At 58.3% G+C, this 20,932-nt stretch overlaps 2 protein-coding genes across 9 annotated transcripts in view; one reads left to right on the top strand and one right to left on the bottom strand.

Annotated features, from left to right (window-relative positions):
* Positions 1 to 12,634, top strand: part of HDAC7 (histone deacetylase 7) — a 36,622-nt gene extending 23,988 nt beyond the window's left edge. For all 8 annotated transcript variants that reach the window (XM_040488341.1, XM_040488343.1, XM_040488344.1 and 5 more), the window contains 14 exons: positions 1,104 to 1,323; positions 2,649 to 2,782; positions 2,952 to 3,072; positions 3,333 to 3,382; positions 4,609 to 4,716; positions 5,738 to 5,793; positions 5,968 to 6,055; positions 7,132 to 7,251; positions 7,481 to 7,578; positions 8,752 to 8,870; positions 9,351 to 9,484; positions 9,796 to 9,880; positions 11,161 to 11,299; positions 11,472 to 12,634. In XM_040488341.1, coding sequence (XP_040344275.1) covers positions 1,104 to 1,323; positions 2,649 to 2,782; positions 2,952 to 3,072; positions 3,333 to 3,382; positions 4,609 to 4,716; positions 5,738 to 5,793; positions 5,968 to 6,055; positions 7,132 to 7,251; positions 7,481 to 7,578; positions 8,752 to 8,870; positions 9,351 to 9,484; positions 9,796 to 9,880; positions 11,161 to 11,299; positions 11,472 to 11,517 — 1,518 coding nt within the window. In that variant the 3' untranslated portion in view covers positions 11,518 to 12,634. The remainder of the gene's footprint in view (positions 1 to 1,103; positions 1,324 to 2,648; positions 2,783 to 2,951; positions 3,073 to 3,332; positions 3,383 to 4,608; positions 4,717 to 5,737; positions 5,794 to 5,967; positions 6,056 to 7,131; positions 7,252 to 7,480; positions 7,579 to 8,751; positions 8,871 to 9,350; positions 9,485 to 9,795; positions 9,881 to 11,160; positions 11,300 to 11,471) is intronic.
* Positions 12,635 to 13,695: 1,061 nt separating this feature from the next.
* On the bottom strand, positions 13,696 to 20,910 carry SLC48A1 (solute carrier family 48 member 1). Its single transcript, XM_040488346.1, has 3 exons — positions 20,706 to 20,910; positions 15,562 to 15,729; positions 13,696 to 14,937 (listed from the first exon to the last, which is right to left on the bottom strand). The coding sequence occupies exons 1-3, from the start codon at positions 20,908 to 20,910 to the stop codon at positions 14,801 to 14,803; spliced, it is 510 nt and encodes a 169-aa protein (XP_040344280.1). The 3' UTR covers positions 13,696 to 14,800.
* Between the last annotated feature and the right edge of the window lie 22 nt (positions 20,911 to 20,932).

The following is a 20,932-nucleotide window of genomic DNA, read 5'->3' on the forward strand; positions in this document are numbered from 1 at the left end:
GGAGACTCTGGGGTCTGGCACAGACGGAGGGGAGGGAGCCAGGTTACCAGTGTGGGAGACAACTCCAGGACCCACGGTTACCGTATCGGATCCGCACCAAGGTGCAGGCACGCACACCCCTACACGCATCCGGGCACAAGCGTGCGCGCGCATGCGTCCTCATACGCCCACGCCCCGGCAGCCCGGCAGTCTCAGGGTGCAGCCGTGTCCTTGTGCAGCAGTGAGGCTGGGTTCTCGTGGAGCCACGTGCATTCCTGCCCTAGTACATCTCCCCTGTGACCCGTTGTACCGTGTCCAGGAAGGCGGCTGGGGCAGGAAATGGGGCGGAGCCAGGGCGTGCTCACAGCATATGCGTTTGCTAGTGCTGCTGTGACAAGTAGCACAAACTGGGTGCTTTAAACGGTAGTCACTTATTGTCTCACGGATCTGGGGGCCGGAAGTCCAAGATCGAGGTGCCCTCAGGGTTGGTTCCTTCAAGGGCCGTGAGGAAAGGGGCTGCTCCAGGCCTGCTCTCCCCACCTGCAGATGGCCACCTTCTCTCTGAGTCTACATATCGTCTTCCCTCTATGCCTGTCTGTGTACACATTTCCTCTTTTTATAAGGACAGAAGTCATATTGGATTAAGGCTCACCCTGATGAGCTCATTTTAACTTGATTACCTCTGTAAAGACCCCGTCCCCAAATCAGGTCATATTCTGAGGTACTGGGCCAGGGGTTAGGACTTTGTAAACAGGAAGTGGGGGGACACAAGTCGGCCCATGGCACATGGTAATAGTCCACACATGTGCAATGGCTCACACAGGTCCCTGTGTCCTTGGGAAGTTGGCCCGAGGCCCCTTACCTGGGTTCTGGCTTTGGAGTCCCAAGGCTCCAAGGCGTTCTGGTGGAATAGCGTGGTCGTTCTGGGCTGCGGACCTTTAGGGGCATCGGCGGGGGCAGGGGGTTCAGCAGTCAAAGGCCAGAGCCCAGCCAGGAGGCAAGGCTGGAGGCATCCTGGAATCTCTCCCGGAAGGGGTCCTGCCTGGAGGTTTCTGAGACCTTGGGCAGAAGCATATGGAGCAGAATCCTGAGACCTGGAATCTGAGGCCCCCTGTGTCCCTCAGGTGTTCCTCTGGGAGCAGCAGCGACTGGCTGGGCGGCTCCCACGGGGAGGAACTGGGGACTCTGTGCTGCTTTCCCTGGCCCAGGGCAGTCACCGGCCCCTGTCCAGGGCTCAGTCATCCCCAGCTGCGCCTGCCTCACTGCCAACCCCAGAGCCTGCCAGCCAGGCCCGTGTCCTGCCCAGCTCAGAGACCTCTGCCAGGACCCTGCCGTTCACCACAGGTGAGGCCTGGATTAGAGTGGGGGTGGGAAAAGGGGCTGGGGGCACACGGGCTCAGGCACGAGTCCGTGTCTGTGTCGTGGTGTCGCTCAGGACATTTTTTGAGGCCACAGAGCGCTTTCTGGGTCTTGTTAGGTCCACGTGGCGTCCCATGAAGCAGGTAGAGAGGGTGGTGGTTCTCATCTTACAGATGAGGAGACCTGGGCGCCGGGGACCTAAGGTGACAAGGTTGCCAAATAGCCAGCTGACGGTCAAGCCAGGCCAAGAATCCGGGTCTCCTCGCACCCAGCTCAGATCTTTCAAAAGCGACATTTGTTACAGTTGCTCTGCTTGTAAAAAGAGCTTAAAAGCATTTTAGAAATTTCGTAAACCACGTAAAAACCTACGAATGAAATAAAAATCACCAGCCAGTATCCCACCACCCCAAAGCAGCCTCTCCTGAAGGCCGCTGTCGTTTAGCCCCATCTTAATCCAGCTGTGTACAAACCCCGTCTACACACGGCCTGCGTGCTGTGCCCCGCCTTGTTCTGTGAGCGTGTTACGACCACGCTGTGATGCAACTCGCCCGTAAAAATGAGATTTTTGGACTATTTCGTCACAGTATTCTATCTGTATTTTTTTCAAGATTTCTTCCGGGTTGGGCTACTCGTTTTCCCTCACGGGAACGTCCTTGTGCACAAACCTTCGTTCACCCCTGGTGTTGTTTCCCACTCTTAAGGAGTGGCATCCCTGGGCCAAGTGGTGTGAAAGTCTCGCAGATCCTGCTGTCCTGAGGCGTGCTGGACACCCACCGTGTGCAGGGCCCTCTAGGCGTCCCCGCTGTTCAGGCCGAAGCAGTCACTTTCCCAAAACTGCATCTGTCTTGTCACGTGGCTCAGTGTCACCGTAGGCTTCCCCCCTCTCAATCTGGGGGTTTCGGAGGAATGTTTTTCTCCTCTTGTTCCCCCGTGGCCGCCTATTTGGGTCATGGCATCCAGCGTGAGACCCTGACATTAGGCCTCCTTTTGTTAGGCTCTGAGCTCCTGAGGTCATGGTGGATGCACTGGGCCAGGGGAGCTGGGACAGTGTGGCAGGAAGGCATCGGCTGTGTGGCAGCAGCATTAGCTGGGGCTGTGTCGTGTGTGCGCGGGGTGCCTGAGGCTGCCTGGGTTAGCGACCGGGGTGGGGGTGTGTCTGGGTGTGAGGGGCCGAGGGGCAGGATGGGGTATGCGGGATTGTGTGACGGGGGGCATGTCAGGTTGGCTCCGTGTGTGCGCGCGCGTGCGTGCAGCCAGGGGCGGGGGTGGGGACTCCCTTGGGTCTGGGCCCTGAGCCCTGTTCTTGGCAGGGCTGGTGTATGACTCGGTGATGCTGAAACACCAGTGCTCCTGCGGGGACAACAGCAGGCACCCGGAGCACGCGGGCCGTATCCAGAGCATCTGGTCCCGGCTGCAGGAGCGGGGGCTCCGGAGCCAGTGTGAGGTGAGCGGGCAGGGAGGGGGCCGCGGAACCGGAGGAGGTGGGAGTGCTGGAAGGGAAGGGAAGGGAAGGGGGGCCCTGGAGCCCGTGGGAGATGAGGGGCCAAGCGGGTGGCGGTGATGGCAGGGAGGGGGTGAGCAGGGCCTTAGGAGCTCTGCGGGCCCTTCCCCAGTGTCTCCGGGGCCGGAAGGCCTCCCTGGAGGAGCTGCAGTCAGTGCACTCCGAGCGGCACGTGCTCCTCTATGGCACCAACCCGCTCAGCCGCCTCAAACTGGACAACGGGAAGCTGGCAGGTAGGGGCCTCATGGTGCCTGGGGTCCCCGGGGCCTCCACTGGCTCACCCGGCCCACTCATCCCCTGTGCTCTCTTGCCCCACCCCTGCCCAGCCTGTGCCCCCAGGATCCTGGGCATCCCCAGGCTGCCCTAGTCCCTCCGCTGCCCACTGCCCTCTTGCCCTGCGTACCTGGCCCCAGCCCTCTGCGGGCTCTCTGTGCTCCCAGCCGGGCCAGAGCCGAGAGGATTCAGCTCACACACACTGGGCCTCTCCCCACAGGGCTCCTGGCACAGCGGATGTTTGTGATGCTGCCCTGTGGTGGGGTAGGGGTAAGTGTGCCCGGGGGGGTCTTGAGCGGCCGTTGCCACGGGCTCTCGGAGCTCCTCCCTTCTGTTCTCCCAGGCCCAGCCCCTACCTGCTTGTTCTTGTGGTTCTACCAGACCCGTTGGGCCAGGGGCTCTCCCATAATGCTCCTCTGCCGGCTAGAAGCTCCTTGTGGACAGGTGTGTCCTCCACCTATCAGTGTCTCCTGAGTGGGGAGCCCTGTGCCTTGCACTGAGACGGTGTGTGGTAAATGTCGAGTGAGGTTCAGAGAGCAGGGGATCGCCTCCCTTCGTAAGACCCTGGTGGTGGTCGGGATTGTCCCTTCCACGCTGGCCTCCAGCAGGTCAGGCTCCACGGCCTGGGGCTGTGGGGGTGCCTCCGGTGTCCTTGGCGACCCAGGCAATTCTCTCCCACTGCCCACCTTCCCCTCCTCCCGGCTCGCCCAGCTTCAGGGGCTCTCTGCCTCCTCTGGTGGTGTCCCAGCCAGGAGTGTGCAGGCACGGGATGGAGGCCTAGTTCTGGAGGGAAGTGGGAGCCGTAGCTGGGGGGCTGTTTGGGAGCCAGTCAGCGCCCTGTTCACAACTTCCCATTTCTTGCCACTTTCTGATTTTTCCAACTGTTGTTGCTTCTGTTTTCTCCTCCCTCCTCTCCCTCTCTGTCTGTCTCTCTCTCTCTCTTTCTCCAGCCTCTTGCGACTCTCTCTGCCTTCCTCGCCTCTCTTGGTCCGCCTCGCCCTCCCCATCTCCCCATCATGCCCCCCGGCCCCTCCCTAGCCTTGAGGCCCAGGGACTGGGTTTGGGGGGCCTCCCAGCCTGGGCTAGGGGCCCTGAGTGGAAGACAGTGGTGCAGACGGCCCCTCGAGCTCCGACCGTCCCGCAGGGCCTGAGCAGAGTCAGCTGGGGCTTAAAACCCCCTCCCGGTCCAAACCCCAAGTCCCGCCCAGGTAACGCCATGCCCCCTCCTCTGACTGGGGAGGCAGGCGCGATGCTGCCGGCAGAGTGCTGGCCAGATACGGGCTGGTGATATGGACTGAAGCTGGGAAGGAGAAGTCATGCTGGGATTGGGGGACACAGGAGGCCTTGCCTTTGGGTGGTGGGGCACTGGGGAGGCAGCGCTGTCTGCCCAGCTCCCTGCCCCTGGGGTCCTGGCCGTGGGGTGGGCACCGCCCAAGTGGGCCCCGGCTCCTGTGGGGGGCCTCTGGTGACGCAGGCCCTGGCTCTGGCCCCCACAGGTGGATACCGATACCATCTGGAATGAGCTGCACTCTTCCAATGCGGCCCGCTGGGCAGCCGGCAGCGTCACTGACCTCGCCTTCAAAGTCGCTTCCCGTGAGCTAAAGGTAGGAGGTTTGAGCTGAAGGTGGGTGAACCACAGGGGACGCTGCAGGGACAGCCAGACCCGGAGGCCCAGACCTCTTGTTCCTCTGGATCGTCCCCACAGGGTTTTGGAAGGGAAATTGAGTGCTTGGGGGACTAAGCTGAGATTTGAACCTTAGGGTCATGTTGTTTGGTGGGGAGTCAAGCCACTGTGACCCTAGACCTCTGTCTCGAAGAGACACGGGATTATAATCATTCAGGATCATTCAACACACAGACCCACGGGGTGACCCCTGGCGAGTTGCAGAGCACGTCTGGACCTTTGTCCATTGGCAAATTGGTTCTTGGCGATACCGAGGGTTTTTTTATAGGCCGGTTGGTGCCTGTGCTTGTTTGCTCTGGGCTGGGCACCTCACGGGGGCCTGTGCTGAGGCCCACGCGCCCCCCTGTCTATGAGCTCGGAGCCCAACGTGGCCTCGTGTTCATTTCTTCTCCTTGGAGGAGCGTTGCAGTTAAAGGCTCAGCCCTGGGTTGTAAATTTTGGTCTTGCCCTCCACAAGCAGGCAGCTTCACACAAGTTATTTAACCTGCCTGAGCTTCAGATTTGTCCTCCTCTGTGAACTGGAGATAATCATGTTTATCTCATGGAGATGTTGTAAGGATTAGATAACATTTACACTCATAGAGATGTTGGGATGAAACCTGGTGTTTGTAGAGTGCTTGGCATGGTGCCAGGCAGTAGATTTTGCCCAACAAATAGTAACTGTTGTTATAAAGTGATAACAGCCCGAATACACCAAGGTTAGTGGGGGGGGGGGGGGCGGGGGCGGTTTGTTTTCACATCCAGCCTAAAAGCAGAGGATGCCTGGCTCGGAGGCCCAGCACCGGGGCATCTCGGATCCAGCCTGGCTGCGGTCAGATTTGCGGACAGCTGTTGTCCTGTGACCCCTACTCAAGGGATGAACCTCGGGTTGGGGGCAGCTTCACGGAGATGCGTCTCCGGGTGCTGACCCTTTGGTTGACGAGCATTCTTTCTGTTTCCAGAATGGTTTTGCTGTGGTTCGGCCCCCAGGACACCATGCGGACCATTCCACAGCCATGTAAGGCCGGGGGGAGGCCTTGGTGGGGGCGATGAGGTGGCGGGGGGCATTCCCCCTCCGTCCCCTGAGCCTTCTAGGGCTAGGCCAGGCCAGGGGCAGGCAGAGGAAGGAGGCTGGAGAGGTGGAGCTACAAGGGGGAAATAGGCTGGCAACACCTCTCTCTCCTCCTCCCAGGGGCTTCTGCTTCTTCAACTCCGTGGCCATTGCCTGCCGGCAGCTTCAACAACAGGGCAAGGCCGGCAAGATCCTCATCATGGACTGGGTAGGTCCCTGTTCCTAGCCCCTTCAGATCCGTGAGCCCTGTGGAAAGAGCCCTGAGCCTGGCAGCAGAGGATATGGCTTCCTGTCCTTGTTCTGCATCAGCCTCCTGAGACTCGCTTTCCTTCTGTGTAAAATGTGGGTGAAGATGACACCACATCAGGGGGTGGGAGGCCCAGGGGCGATGGTGTGGGGGGAAGGCCCTCAGCCGTGACACCCTCCCACCGTGGCAAGAGACATTTGAGTGCTCTTTGGCCTCTACTGGCTTCTTTCTGCAGATCTGATAATTTCTGCATTTCTGCTACAGTGGTAATAATGGCAATAACAATAACCAGTAACATCAACATGCTCCTAATCACATCTAGACGCTACAGTTTTACCTGTGATATGTTTGTTTGATCCCGGCTATAGCCCAGTTTCAGATGAGGAGCGTGAGCCCAGAGAGGTTAAGTAACTTGCACGTAGCCACACATGTAGTAAGTTCTGAGACTGGGATTTGAACTCAGGCTGTTGAGCCCTGGAGTACATGCATCCGTGCTAAACCCCTCTGCCCGAACACCCGTGCATGGGACATTCCTCTGCAGAAGGTGACAGTGGAAGAACTTTCCACACTTGTGCCCACGCACGGTCCTGTGAGTTACCAAGCGTCAGGCCACGGCTCTCCCTGGGAGGGGCGGCGCTGGGGTCCATGTACAGCTCCTCTGTAACTCAGCTTGGGTTCTCATCACTCCATGACCTTGGATCAGACACGGTAGTGGAGGTTCCAGACACGCGTAATCCTGGATTCCTCCCACTTCTGCCACACGTTTGTCGCTCTTCCTGGCTGGCTGGTCCTTGGCACGTCTCCTCCCCTTCATGGTCTCACACCTGTGCACACATGGAGAGGCTGAGGCACAGAGAGAGCCAGTGGACTGCTTAGGACCACTTAACAGTGTAGCTCCAGGAACCCCAGGCTCCTGCCTGCCAGTCTAGGGTCCTGACCTTCAGAAGACGGACTCTGAGATCCCTTCTAACCTCCCCCGGTCTTCCACCTGTGTGCTTTCAGGCCTTCCCTAATCCATTGTCCATCTCCCTGCGCAGGATGTTCACCATGGCAATGGCACCCAGCAAACCTTCTACCAGGACCCCAGTGTGCTCTACATCTCCCTGCATCGCCATGATGATGGCAACTTCTTCCCCGGCAGTGGGGCCGTGGATGAGGTAACCGCATGCCCCCTTCTGGCCCTGTTGACTCTCCTTCATGGCCCTGACCGTGCCTCTGTCACAACTAGCTGTGCGATCCTGGGCAGGTTGCTTAGCCTCTCTGATCCTCCGTTTCTCCACCTGGAAGTGAAGAGGCCGGATGAACTGGTCTTGTAGCACTGACACCCTGGGATTTCTCTCCTGGGACTCTGCTCCCCTCCTGTCTCTCTTGCTTCCTGTTTTCCAGGTGGGAGCTGGCAGCGGTGAGGGCTTCAATGTCAACGTGGCCTGGGCAGGAGGTCTAGACCCCCCTATGGGGGATCCTGAGTACCTGGCTGCCTTCAGGTGAGTGCTCTGGGGGAACAGGGGAGTTATGCCCAGCAAGGCCACCCTTTCCTGCCCCTTTCCCAGCAGTACCAGGCTGGAGGTGATCTGTTGGCTTGGCAGCCCATCCTCATCCAATTACTGGACATTTTAAACCAGTCCCAGGGTGGGCCTTCCAGACTGAGACAAATGAAAGGAGAGGCAATGTTTACACCGGCCTCTAGGAGCCTCCAGCCCCCATGGGAAGACAGGAAACTCAGAATGAAAAAGCCAAGGGTGCTTTATAAAGTCACATGTTACCAAGAGCCGAGGTTGAACTGAATGCTGAGAAACAGGCAGGGTGGAGGGAGCACAGCTGCCACATTCAGTCAAAGAAAGCTGCCTGGAGGAGGTGGGCTTTGCACAGGAGAGAAGTAATTTATACTGTGGAGAAAGAGACAAAGCAGATGATGTCCATATTGGGGAAGTTGCTTAAGAAAAGGCAGTTTAGAAGAGAGGCTTTGGGCTCTGTTTAGGAACCCTTATGTGGTTCACTCCGGGGTCCCCATTCTGCATTTGAGAAAAGGGAACCCTGGAAGTAGGTTTCAAATACTTTTCTGGAAATACTCTCCATGAGAGCTGGACTGGGGTTCCTCGTATCTGTGTGTCCTGAGCCCAGGGCCTTGAAAGACATCCAAATGGACCTCAGAGTTGGGTAAGGGTGGAGGGAGGCAGCTGTGGGGGGCCGGCAGGGGGAGAGGATGAGAGAGTGGATCTGGGTGGCCCAGGACGTCAAGAGAGTCAGCTCTCAAGTGACAAGTGGTCCCGTGTGGTCAACTCAGGCCAAAGTGGGTGGTAGCCAAGTTCTAGGTTTCTAGTCCCAGAGGCTTAGGGACCTGCCCCCACCATGGCCCCGCCCACCACACCCCGCAGACATACACACGCTCACTCCTCTTTCCTTCCCTTTCTGACCCATCCTTGACTCCTTCTGCCTCTTGCCAGTCAAGAGCTCTAGGTGGCTGAGTCCTTAGGCTGTGTAGGGACATGGGTGGCCAGCCAGGTCAAGGCGGTCACAGGGATCCATTTATCCTGCCGTTATTGGGCCTCTAGGAGTCCTAAGAACAGGATGCACACAGTAAAACTGGTGGGAGAGGGCCTGTGCCCCCGGCAGCTCTGCACAGAGTGATGAGCCCCCGCATCTGGCACCCTTCACAGGATGGTTGTGATGCCCATTGCCCGAGAGTTCTCTCCGGACCTGGTTCTGGTGTCAGCTGGGTTTGATGCTGCTGAGGGTCACCCAGCCCCGCTGGGTGGCTACCATGTTTCCGCTAAATGTAAGGAGGGCCCCCAGCCCAGGGGGAGGGGCAGGGAATGGGGCCAGGCTGGGAGCGGAGGCACTGCCCAGGCTGGGTTGGCAGTTTTTTGGGGGGGGAGGGGGAGATGGGAAGGAGCAGTACTCTCAGAACAGAGGAAGCCCGCTCAGCCTGCTGGGCCCCAGGGCCTGGGGGACAGAGAAGATGGTGAAGCTTAGTGGATAAGATAGGCCGGAGTCGATGCCCCGGGTTCCAGTCCTGGCCTTGCCACTTACTAGCTGTGGGCCTTATGCAAGTCCAGTCCCTTAGGCTCTGCAAGCCTTGACTGAAGCTTACGGGTAGGTTTTGCATGGGAGTCCGTGGGAAAGCCCTTGGAGTAGAGGTGTATGCATCTGGTGATCATTTATAAAAAAGGAAGCAAGCAGGGCAATCACAGAGGTAGAGAGAGTCTGCCTCCCCTCCAGCCACACCTCTCCTCTTCCTCCCCACCCAATCTTTTAGGTTTTGGGTACATGACCCAGCAGCTGATGAGCTTGGCGGGAGGTGCAGTGGTGCTGGCCTTGGAAGGTGGCCATGACCTCACAGCCATCTGTGACGCTTCTGAGGCCTGTGTGGCTGCTCTTCTGGGAAACAAGGTGAGTTGTCTGCTCCCGTCTGCGCATCTATAGGGCAGGGAGCCCGGCTCCCCCAGGACTGCCCCAAAGGGCAGGCAGATGGAGTGCTTCCTGGAGGGCTTGCAGATAGGGTGGGGGCGGCAGGCCTGGAATGAGGGGGACAGAGTGGGTGCCCCTTCCCCAGGTCAAGTCTAGGACCAGTGTTTCCAACGGTAGGCAGAGTCAGGAGCACATGAATATTTGTGCCTGGAAAGCCGGGGCCCTTGGGGTAGGAGAGCTGGGCCTGTGGCTCCCTGAGAGACGGGTGGCTGATGTACTGTTTTCTTCTGTAGGTGGATCCTCTCTCAGAAGAAGGCTGGAAGCAGAAGCCCAACCTCAACGCCATCCGCTCTTTGGAAGCCGTGATCCAGGTGCACAGTGAGTATAGAGAGAGGATGCTCCTGCCCTCAGACTTGGGAGAAGCTCAGGGGTCAGTTGCCCTCAGTAACCTGGGTCCCCTGGCTTTCAGTACCAGCCAGGTGAGGGTCTCTGCTGCAGTGTTGGAATGAGCTTCCTACAAATCACCCCAATAGTAATGGTGGGACTGCCTCCCTCCCCATGAATGGATACTCTTGGAGCCCTCCAGATGGATCCAGTGAGGACTACTATGAGTCAGGGAACCCCTGCCTCCTCCAGGCAGGACTGTCCTCCAATCTCCAGCCACAACCCTAGGCCAAGGCCTGGCCAGTAGCAACGGTTAGGCCTTTTGACAAAATCGCTGCTTCCTGCCTTGACCCTCAATCCTGGCCACAGGGTCTTGGGAGTGCTGCCTGCTCTGGGGGCTGGTTTTGGAATAACCTCACATTTGGAAAGCATTTAAAATTTTCACCTTCAACTTAGCATCTATGGAGCACTTTATATAAAGACCCGTGTTCAATGCTAGGGATACAAAAGTGAATGAAATAGATTTCCCCACATCCAGGGCCAGTAGGGTGAGTATACATAACAGTGAAGATGCCACTGGTACTTTGCATGGGTACTTCACACTCTGGGCCAAGCCCTGGGCTGGGCATGTCTCATAGACATCATTTCTTACAATAGTCGGCAGGATGGTCATGTCCATGGCCTAGCAGGGGCAGTGGAAGCCCAGGGTGGGTAAATGACTTGCCGACAGCCACACAGAGCAGCCGTGGTGGTGGTCAGCTCTCTGTGCTCTGTCCTTCCCACCTACCACGCTGTCCTGTCCTATGTGCTGGGCTGAGCTTTGCTGGGGACAGCACATGAGTGAGATCCTGTGTTCCAGGAGGCTTGAGCTCGAGATCTGTGAGATGACTTTGATGCAGACCCCATCTAGGAGAAACTGAGCCCTCCTGGTGCTCTTAGGAACCCTATACCTATGGGAATGGGTCACAGGTGGCCTTTCACCCAAAGAGGTGGGAGAATGGCTTGGGCACCTGCTGGAGCCCCCTCATAGCCACGATGAATCTTCTCCGCTCACCCTGTCAGGGCTGCGGGGGGGCGGGGGGGCCCGAGTAGGGGAACGTGTTCTGTTGAAGGCAGAGGCAGGTGAGAGCGCTGACCCGAAACTGAGGACACGCCCACTGCTGTCGGGCCCTTGGCCTGAGGGGTCCAGCCTCGATATCAGTCTAGGATGCATGGTGTGGCAGGGTGGAGGGGCTCGCTTCCCCAGCCCTTTCCGACTCCGCTTCTTGTCCCAGGTAAATACTGGGGCTGCATGCAGCGCCTGGCCTCCTGTCCAGACTCCTGGGTGCCCAGGGTGCCAGGGGCCGACACAGAAGAAGTGGAGGCAGTGACCGCACTGGCATCCCTCTCCGTGGGCATCCTGGCTGAAGAGCGGTAATGCCCGACCCCTGGCCGACAGGCTCTCCACCCCTCGGACTCTTCCAACTTGAGGATCCCCGATCCTGGCACAGCCGCCCCAGCCTTCTCAGGCTTCCTGGGAGGCTAGGCTGAGGCCCTTCCTGCAGCCCTTGGCCCTCCGGCATCTCAATCCTTGTCTCTCCCCCAGGCCCTCACAACAGCTGGTGGAGGAGGAAGAACCTATGAATCTCTAAGGCTTAGAACGGATCTGCCTGCCCACCCTGCCCTTCGGACCTGGTTCTCTTCTAACCTCTGGCCATAGTACCCATTCCCGGAGTCTTCAGAGAGCCTTCGGGCAGGTAGTTGGGGCCAGAGAACGGCCCCTTGACAGTCACCCCAAGGAGCCTGAGAAGGGCCCTGGGTCTAGGATAGGGACCAGAGAGGACCCCGAGAAGAGGCAGGCTGGGCAGTCGGCCAGCCCTTGGTATGGCTCTCTCAAGAACAGAGTCTACCCCTTTGGGGTGCAGGCCCCTGGCTGGGCCCCCCTTCCTCAGGACTGCACAGAGGAGGACTGGCTCAGTCAGGCTCACTGATAACCACTATTCTTGGCTCTGTAGACCCTGGGCTTTGCACACAGCCCCAGGCTCCACACAGAAATGTGAACTTGGCCTCAACCAGGGTGGCCCTTCTGAGGCTCTGAGGGCTGGGCCAGAGGAGGGGGAGAAGGGGATGGGTAGGAGGAGCCAGGGGGTCCCCTATACCTGAGTGCAGGGGGAATCCCTCTCTCCTGCTTCTTCAGATGACTCTGGAAGCTTCCTCCCCCCTCCCCCCGCCACTGGGCAGGGAGACAAAGCTCCTTCCAAGAGAGCGAGCAGTCCTTGGCAGGCCTCCCATCTGGTCCCTGCCCCTGCCAGAGGCCACCCTACGTCCGCCATCTCAGTGCCCTGGTGGAGCAGACAGGTGCTCTTGGAGTTCTGTGCTTCCTGAGCCAATGGTGCCAAACTCTTCATCTCCCCTCAGTAGCACAGCATGACCACCAGGGACCCCTTGGTCACTGCCCTCCTCCATGAGACGTCTCTCTTTCTGGGGTCTCCCTCACCCAGCTCTGACTCCTGCCCTCCATAGGACCAGCTCGGCTGAGAGGGAAGGGGGTGGGAGAGTGGATGCAAGACATGGGGGAGGGGAGGCTGCCCTGGCCAAGTCATCAAGGCTTCTGGGGTCCAGGCCTGGGGCCAAGAAGGAAAGTATTTGTGTGCTAGAGAGAGTGAGAGTATGTGTGTGTGTGTGCGTGTGTGTACGCGCGCGTGTGTCTTCCCGAGGACCACCACCCCCTGTGTATGTATGCATGTTTTTGTAAAAAAGAAAAAAAAAGAAAAGAAAAAAATGGAAAAAAAATCTGAACAATAAATGTTTTATTTGCTTTAAAGGTGCCTGTGGAAGGGCCTCCTGGGGGTGAGGGGGGCACAGCGAGCATATTATGGCTGCACGGCACAGTGTGTGTCTCATTTGGTGTGGCAGAGGGACCAGGGTCGGGCTGCGGGCTGGCACGCCCTCCAGCTCCTTGCCCTTCTGTGACAGCTCCCTTGCAGGAAAAATCCATGCTGAACGCACCCTAGCGGCCCCCACCTGCCCGTGGTGGAGTAATAAAGAGGCAGCGGCTTTGGTCTGGGTCCGTATACACAAGGCCCACCGAGAGTGTGAGGTACAGATACACAGACCCAGCTCACTAACACATCCGCAGAGAGTGGCGAATCAGACCTACCTGGGTTCAAGTCCCAGCCGGGGGCTCAGGTAAGTCATGTCACCTCCTGGGGCCTCTGGTTATCAGTTAAAGGCTCCAGAAATAGACGCTGTTTATGGTCCCTTCCTGCTCGGACGTACCATCCCTTCTTAACATATACCGAGCTTGGAAGAGACCATGCATGAGGCAACAGGCTGGGACAAGCTCATCCAGTCACCAGAGGGAAAGGTGCCAGGCTGCCGACGCCCATCTTTATATAGTTCTGAGCCAGCCAGGTTCCTCCAGGCGGCAGGAGTAGCAGCCGCATCACCTCAGACCTGGCCCCGAGCCCTCAGCCTGGGAGAATATGAAGGGAAGCAGGTTCACCCCCTTCCTGTCTGTCCTGGCCTCTGGGGGGATAAGGCACTACCTCCCGCTGGTGGCGCCGAAGCCGTGCCTCTGGGCATCCTCGCCCCGGCTGGGATGGGCTGAGAGCCAAGCCGCTGGGCTCCCCCATGCCAAGAGGGGCCAGAGGGAGAGGGCCTCCAGCCCCTCAGACACAGATCTCCCCTCTACCCTCCAGGGCACAACCTGAGCTAAGGAGACCGTTTAACTAGAGACCCTCCACCACCGCCCTTCCTGCCTACCGCTCCCACGGCACCTCCCCCACTCCCCGCAAGATTCCCGCCCCACAAGGAACCACCAGAGGCTATCTGATACAAATGGCTGCTGTATTTCTGCTAAAGTGACAGTGACACAGATAAGGCAAAGAGCTGAAGGGCAGGACACATCAGGTGGGGAGAGGGTAGACCGTGCAACATGGCAGCCTAACATAAAAAAGATCTATGTAACAATAGCTCCTTCCCTCCCGAGTTAGGTGAGCCCTTGTGCCAGTGTATAGGCAGAAAAGCAGATGTTGTCCTTCAGAAAGGAGATTAAAAAAGACAAAAGCTCTAGGTGAAGGGCAGCGGGCAGGGGCAGGGTCGGTGGGGTGTCTCGTGGCTAGGGATAATGCATGTGAGAAGGGATGGAAATGTAGGGCTGGAGGTGCCCGGGCACGGAGCTGAGGGGTTCCTTCCAGCCCGCACCATGCTGCCCCCTTCCCCAAAGCCCTTCAGGGGGCAGGGCACCTTTCCCAGACACTTAGTCTGGCCTCGTTCAGGGAGTCCTGCTTGGGGAGGGCGGTATGTGTAAAAGAGAGGGCTTGGGTATGGCGAAGATGACTGGTTCTAGCACGCTCATGGGAGACCGGCTCTGGGGTGATGAGGGACACTAAACTCTCAGGTCCCCAGGCCTTGGGAAAAAGAGAGTCAAGTATTGCCATCCCTGGGATTGAAGAGTTAAGCTACCTGACTCTCAAGGACAACAGGATGGGGTGTTGGGGCTGGGGCCTGAGAGGCCTCTACTAGAGATCCCTTACTTGGCCTGACCTCCCAGGTTCCCAGCCTGGCCTGAGGGAGAGTGCCCCCAGGCATAGGTCACGGCTCACTGCCCTACCCCTTGACTCATTGCCCTGGCCCTCCTTGCGAAGATTCCTCACTGAGCGCTAAGAAAATAGATCCATTTGAAAAGGTCTAAAGCTGCCCTCCAGCCAGGCTGAGGAGGAGCAACTTGGCAGGAAGGACCCCTTTCCACTGCACCCGGATCTCCCCCACAACGGGAGCAGGACAGCTTCCGGGGAGACCACAGTCCTCTTGCTGTGTATCTTCTGCCACAGATCTAGGGTTTCCAGGGGGGTGTGGCAGGCCTGTCTGGTGTCTCAGAGGCTGAGTCCAGGTCCTGAGGACCTCCGGGGTCCAGAAACCTCACCCCTCGGGTCAGAAGTCGCTGAGGATGCTGATGTCGGCGAAGTCAGCCCGATAGCGGTGGGCATAAAGGCTGAGCAGGAAGGCCCACTTGAAGGAGATGAAGCTCCAGACGCAGGAGAGGTAGTAGCTGTTGGGGTCTGTGAGGCCTGCAGGGGACAGGAACCCAACCGCGACTTGAGAGGGCCTTGCCCTGGACCCCAGCCACCATGCCGCCAGCCCGGGGCCACCCCTCCCCACAAACTCCAGTAGAGATGGAGTGTGATACCTGTTTTAAAGTATTCAGGGTTTGCAGGCAGGAGGCAGTGGGGATGAGGGAAGGTCAGGACTGGCCAAACACAGGTCTGTATCCTGTACTGGGCCTTCCTGCATTTACCCTGGGCCGCTTCCAACCTGCTTGAGCATTAGACTTCCTAGGGGCAGGAAGGGCCTTTGCCTGCTTGCTGGTCGCAGCCACCAGGGGGCGCTCCCATCCCAGAGCTGGGCGGAAGGACTGACCCGTTCTGCTAATAACACCCGTCACTGCGGACCTCCAGCGCTCACACCCCCGCTCAACACTTCGCACGCAGTTCACTGAACCCTGCCACCCCTAGGGGTGGGTACTCATTCCCCTCCTTAACACAGAAAACCCAGGCACCGGGAGGCTAAGTGATCTGCCCGAGTCCCTTGGACACAAGCTTTGGAACCAGGACCAGAATCCCGGGTCTGCTCCTAAGCCCCCACCCCCCTCCCAATGGCCCTCCCATGCCCTTCCCTCCCTGACCCGCCCTCACTCTGGTGTCGGGTGACAGCCAGCACCAGGAAGGTGCAGAGGGTGGCGATGGAGACTGCTGAGAAGAGGACGCCCACGAAGAAGAAGCCACGCAGCCCTTTGAGCCAGGTCCTCCAGTAATCCTGCATGTACATCACGTGCGTCACCAGCACCCATAGCGCCAGCACACCTGCGGGGGACAGACTCGTCAGCCCAGGGAGCGAGCCACCGTTCCCCGCCCCCCCACCCCCCCCCCCAGGCCTTCAGCCCCGGGGACCCCGGGGACCCCAGGGCCCTTTCTGTCCCAGAGGCCAGAGCTGTTTACGTAATACTACTAAGATAATGTTGGCCTTTCACTGCCTCATGACTGCGGAGTGGAGTGTTCTGGAGGCTCCAAGGCCCCTGGCCAGGACTTGAATGCAAAAGCAGATTAAGAGAATCTAGGTGCCTTCTGTTAAGCCAGATGTTGAAGTGATGTGCAAAAATAGGGAACCATGCCATTCTTCTCCCTAATTTTTTTGTTTTGAAAAACATGAATATTTCTTACACAAAAATGTTATTTGTGGCGACGCAAGGTTATTTTTAATATTGCTTCAAAGTGCTTGAAAATGTTCTGGGTCTTAATTTCTAGTATGGTGCATATGGATAGACAGAACCCACGTACACACAATTTCCTCGGGGCTTCCCTACTTTTCAAGGGTGTGAAGAGGTCCTGACATCAGCAGGTTTGGGAATCAATGCAGTCCAGCCTGTTTTCTGAGGACCTGTGACTCCCTACCCTGAGGGCCACTGAGGGGGGAAGTGGCCCTCTCACCCTGATGCTCCTGCTCTACCTGGCCCTCAGAGGCCAAAACCCAGACACCTCGAGGCCTGTGGCTGACCTCTTGGCCCTTTCGCAACTCCCTGGACTGGTCTTGCAGAGTGAGGAAGCCCGGCAGGGAGACCCCCCCCCAATGCCACCCAGCACCCAAGTGGCCTTCTTGCTCTTGGCTAGACCCGACCTCACTCCCTCTAGTTTGCTGAGAGGGCAGGCCAGACACCCCAGTCTTTCCTGGGCCTGCCCTCAGGGCAAACTAAGATGCCAGCTGCCACTCAGCCACTACAATGAGTGCCCTCTGTGCCAGGCCGTGCCTGCCGGTGCAGCCCCATGAGTGGAACAAATACCAATGCCATTGGCAAGGGTCTGGAGCAGGGCCACGGGGTCCCAGCAAGGAAGGAATGAGGAACGCGGCAAAGCCAGCTGTAAGCTCTCTACCTGGGTGTGGGCTACACGGGCTGCTGGATCCTAGGAGTCAGGAGACCTTTCAAAAAGACAGTCACACACACTACATGCAGAATAGCATATGTGCATAGGAAGGGTGGGCATCTGGTTGGGGAAAGTGGTTATCTTGGGCAAGGGAGAGAAGGAAGGGAAGTTGACAGGAGATTGGGGGTGGGAGAGTGCTTCAACTGAATCGGTGGTATTTTCTTAGGCCGGGTGCTAAGTAGAAGGGAGTTCATTAAATCATCTATCCTTTTTTACATGCCCAAGATTTTTCATATATATATATTTTTAAGTTAGGAGGGAAAAAGGGGCTGGCAGGAGGGGAGCATCATCACAGAACTATGCTCTGGTTATCAGCTCAGAAGCTGTCACAATTCAGGCAGCCTGGCAAGGGACAGCAAACCACGAGACTGGAAGCCAGGAAGCCTGGGGCCTGGCACCGCTGTGCTGCTCATGACCTCTCAGAGCCTTGCGTTTCCACATCTAGAAATGGGTGAACCCAGAGGTCCTGCCAGCGTGGAAACTCAGCGACCCCAGGCTTCCAGCCTAGAGAGGGCTCAGCCCTGCCAGCCCCGCCCCCAGCCTCCCCTCCCACCCTGTCTGACCTGCACTCTCCCAGCTCCGCTCCTCCCCACCCCAACCTTCTGCAGGGGTCTGGGGTCTGGGGCCTGGACCGTGGGCGCCTCCAGCCCTGAGATCAGGGCGAGCGGGAACAAGCATCTATCCATCCCCGCCTAGACAGCAAGCTGGAGCAAGCCAGAGGTGGCTCATGGCTTCGGCTTACATCTTATACGATCTGGAGCAGGGCATCTGGCCACCCTTCCCAGAAGCATCTCCCAGACCTCTCACAGGCATCCTAAGTTCATCTGGGGATGCCACTGGGTTCTAAAGGGCCCTAGGAAGGCGGCATATGGTCACTGAGCGCATCCAAGGAACAGCCTAATGGGCTTCTGCGTGGGGCTGCTCTGCTTACCCTCTTCCTCAGTCCTCCATGGAGGGGCCTGAGTAGAGAAGCTCTAAGATCTGTTAGCACTCAAGGATTCTGGAGCCGGCTCAGGAGAAAAATAAGGAGGTCAGAGTTATTCCTCTGTGACTCAGCAATTTCTGGGTTAGGAAATGCTGAAATAGGGGACTGTGGAAATGCCATCTCTTAGTCCACTGGCCATGCTGCAGCAGGGCCCCCAGAACTCCCCCTCCCCCATGTACCAGAAAGTGCTAGGAAAAGGAAGATGGTCATTTTGGGTGTTCCACGTACTCGTTCTTTGTTAATAAGCAGGCACAATACCCACTTCTCACTTCCCCTGCACACAGGCCTTGCCTCCAGACAAACACAAGCCACTTCTGGAAGCAGGCTCCCACCACTGCCCTTGGAACAGGGGCCTCTCCCAAGGTGATCAGGAGCCTCCACTGGTCCCCTCCCACACCTCAGGCAGGAAGCAACTGTCCCCCAGGTCCGCTCTCTTCCCCAGGACGCTCTGGATTCCAGGAAGCCTGGGCTGTCCGATTCAGGGCAGAATGGACAGTTGCCCCCGCCTGCATGCCCACGCCAGACCTCACCCCTCACTCCTCATCCCACCTGCTTCAATGAGTGGAGCCCCTGCTCCACTTGGGGCTCACGGCTAACAGGATAAGGGCAAGGAAGGAGCAGAGGTGGTCAGTGAGAATATCACCAGTGGCTGGGTTGGTGAGGAGCCAGGAGGAGGCCAAGGGAGCCCACAGAGAAATTCAGGCAACTGGGAGCGCAGGCCAAGGCTCCGCTCTGTTCTTGCACCCCTGCCTTCCACCCCTGCCCTAGGGGAAAGCGAGGCCCCCGGGCCCCAGTGCTCCTCCCCCTCTCAGCTCATGTGGGCCATTTAGATTCCTTGAGCAACTTTTCTGTTCTTTTTATCTTTCCTCGGTCTACCAGACCTGGGGCAAGAGTCTGTGTTTCCCCAGGATTCCCACAGCAAAACCATTTCCTCCGCCAATGCCTTTCCTCCAAGCCGCTTCTTCCCAGACACCCATCAAGGTGGACGAGGGTGGGTCTCCACCCATGCAGGGGAGAAGGAGTGTGCTGGGGCTGCCCTCTGGTGACTCAGCAGTTTCTGCGCTGGAAAATGCCAAGTCAGAAGTGGGGTGCTCACAAGTCAGTAAATCTGCTGATGCTTCACCCCCAAAAGAGGAAGGAGGCTGACTGGCTGCAGACTCTCTCAGAACCCACTCAGGGTGGAGAGGGCAGGGGAGGGGGGCCATGACCTGGCGACCCCTCCCCCCACCCGCTGCACCACCACCAGGCAGCCTGGCTCTTCTGTTGCCACCTCCTGCTCGTCTGGAAGGCCAGACTGTCGGGGAGGCGCCGGCACCCTGCTCCAGCTGCTGGCTGGCCTAGCACCTCTCCCGGCAGGCCACACCACAGCCGGCCTGCCTCAGAGGCCAAGGGAAGCCTTCCCAGAGGGAGAGAGGGCAGAATTTGGGTCAGAGGGAAACCCCACACTCCCTGGAGCCCAAGCCACAGGACCTTTTCCACAGCCTTCCAAGAGGCAGCTGCGAAATGAACACTGCAGAGAGAGAGAGAGAGAGAGCCCTACACTAGCATTTCCGACCTGGAGGGGGGCCTCCAAGATCACCTCTTTCAGTGATACCTCCTCCCACAGGGGGAAGCTGAGGCCCAGGAGGCATCAATGCGCCCAAGGTCGCGTGGCTAGGTGGGGCTCGGCCCCCCTGGGCCAGACTCTAACACACTAGCTCTGACCCCCTTCCTCCTCAGCCCCAAGCAGCCCCTTCATCTCAGGTCTCAGTGCAGCCACAGGGCCTGGCCTGAAGACACCCCTTCCCAATGGGAAAGAAAGCAGCAGGGCCAACAGGAACAACACAAAACTTCAAGAAGAGAACCTTCGGGAACAAAGTAGCTGGGGGACAGGGGGCGCAGAGGGGGAGCCAGGGGTCTGTAGATAACTGAGCAATGATGGACTGGCTGCCTCCAGGGAGGACAGAAACCCACAGGTGGGGGGGGGTGCATCTAGGTAGGCATGAGAGCATCCCAGCCAGGGTACCCTGTGCCCTGCCTTGGTGCCCCCCAAAGGGCTCCGTTTGGCATTGCTTAGGCTGTGGTTATGTATGCTCCTCTTTTAAGGCAGAAATCCCACCTCCCCTTCCTTCTCTACCAGGGATGGCACTTAGTAAGCTTGGTGGCAATGAGTAAATACAGTTACTTTCAGTTAGTACATTTAGGACTCTTTGGGGCAGAGGATTTTAAGAACGGAATCAGGTCACCACATGTAAAAGTAATATCCTTATATGCATTCCTTCCCAAAGTTCTTTTCCCACACATATTATTTCATGTAGCTGTGTAACCCTGGGCCAGCTATTTATTTAAGCTTCAGTTTCAGCCTTATCTGTAAAATGGGCACAATGATAATGCCTATATAGGATTAATGTAAAGATTAAATAAGATGATAGAAACAGGTTGCTCTACACAGTGCCTGACACACAGAAAGTATTAGAAAGCAATGCTGGCAAGTAGAAATAACATGGTTTGTCTTCACGCCAATTGTACGACGCAGAGAGGTTAGTTGCGTGCCCAAAGGTGCACAGCGAAGACAGCGCATTGGTGAGGACCCTGCCTCCACCAGCACCCTGACGTTCTCACTCTAGCGCTCGCCTCCCCTCTCCTCTTTAAAGCACAGAAAAGGCAGCCAGCGCGGGGTTCAGCAGACCTTGCCAGAGGAGCCACAGCCAAGGGGCGGCAAAGACACGCCGACGTGCTGGGAAGAAAATGTCCAGTTTCCATCAGATCCCTAGCGCGGTCCCACCCCCCACCCCCACCCCGGTCTCCGCTGAGGGCTCTATTTGGGGGTGGGGTCCGCACTGGCTGGAGGAGAGGGGCTTCCCCAGGAACCCCCAGCCCTCCTCCTCTGCCTCACCCGGCCGCCTGGCAAGGGGCGCTTGAGGAGCGGAGATCCCCCGGCACAGGCGTGTGTGTGTGGCTGGGGGGCCGCCTGGAGGGCGGCGGGGGAAGCCGGCGCGCGGGGAGGACGCTGTCACCCGGCAGCCCCGCCGGCGGCGCGGCAGGTTCGTGCAAACGGCGGAGGCGGGCCGAGGCGGGCCGGGGCGGGCTCGTGCGGGCATCGGCTCCCGCCGGCGCCCCGTC

The sequence above is a fragment of the Herpailurus yagouaroundi genome, unplaced genomic scaffold (genome assembly GCF_014898765.1).
Source record: "Herpailurus yagouaroundi ecotype Mexico unplaced genomic scaffold, PumYag 166, whole genome shotgun sequence".
Taxonomy (NCBI): Eukaryota; Metazoa; Chordata; class Mammalia; order Carnivora; family Felidae; genus Herpailurus; species Herpailurus yagouaroundi.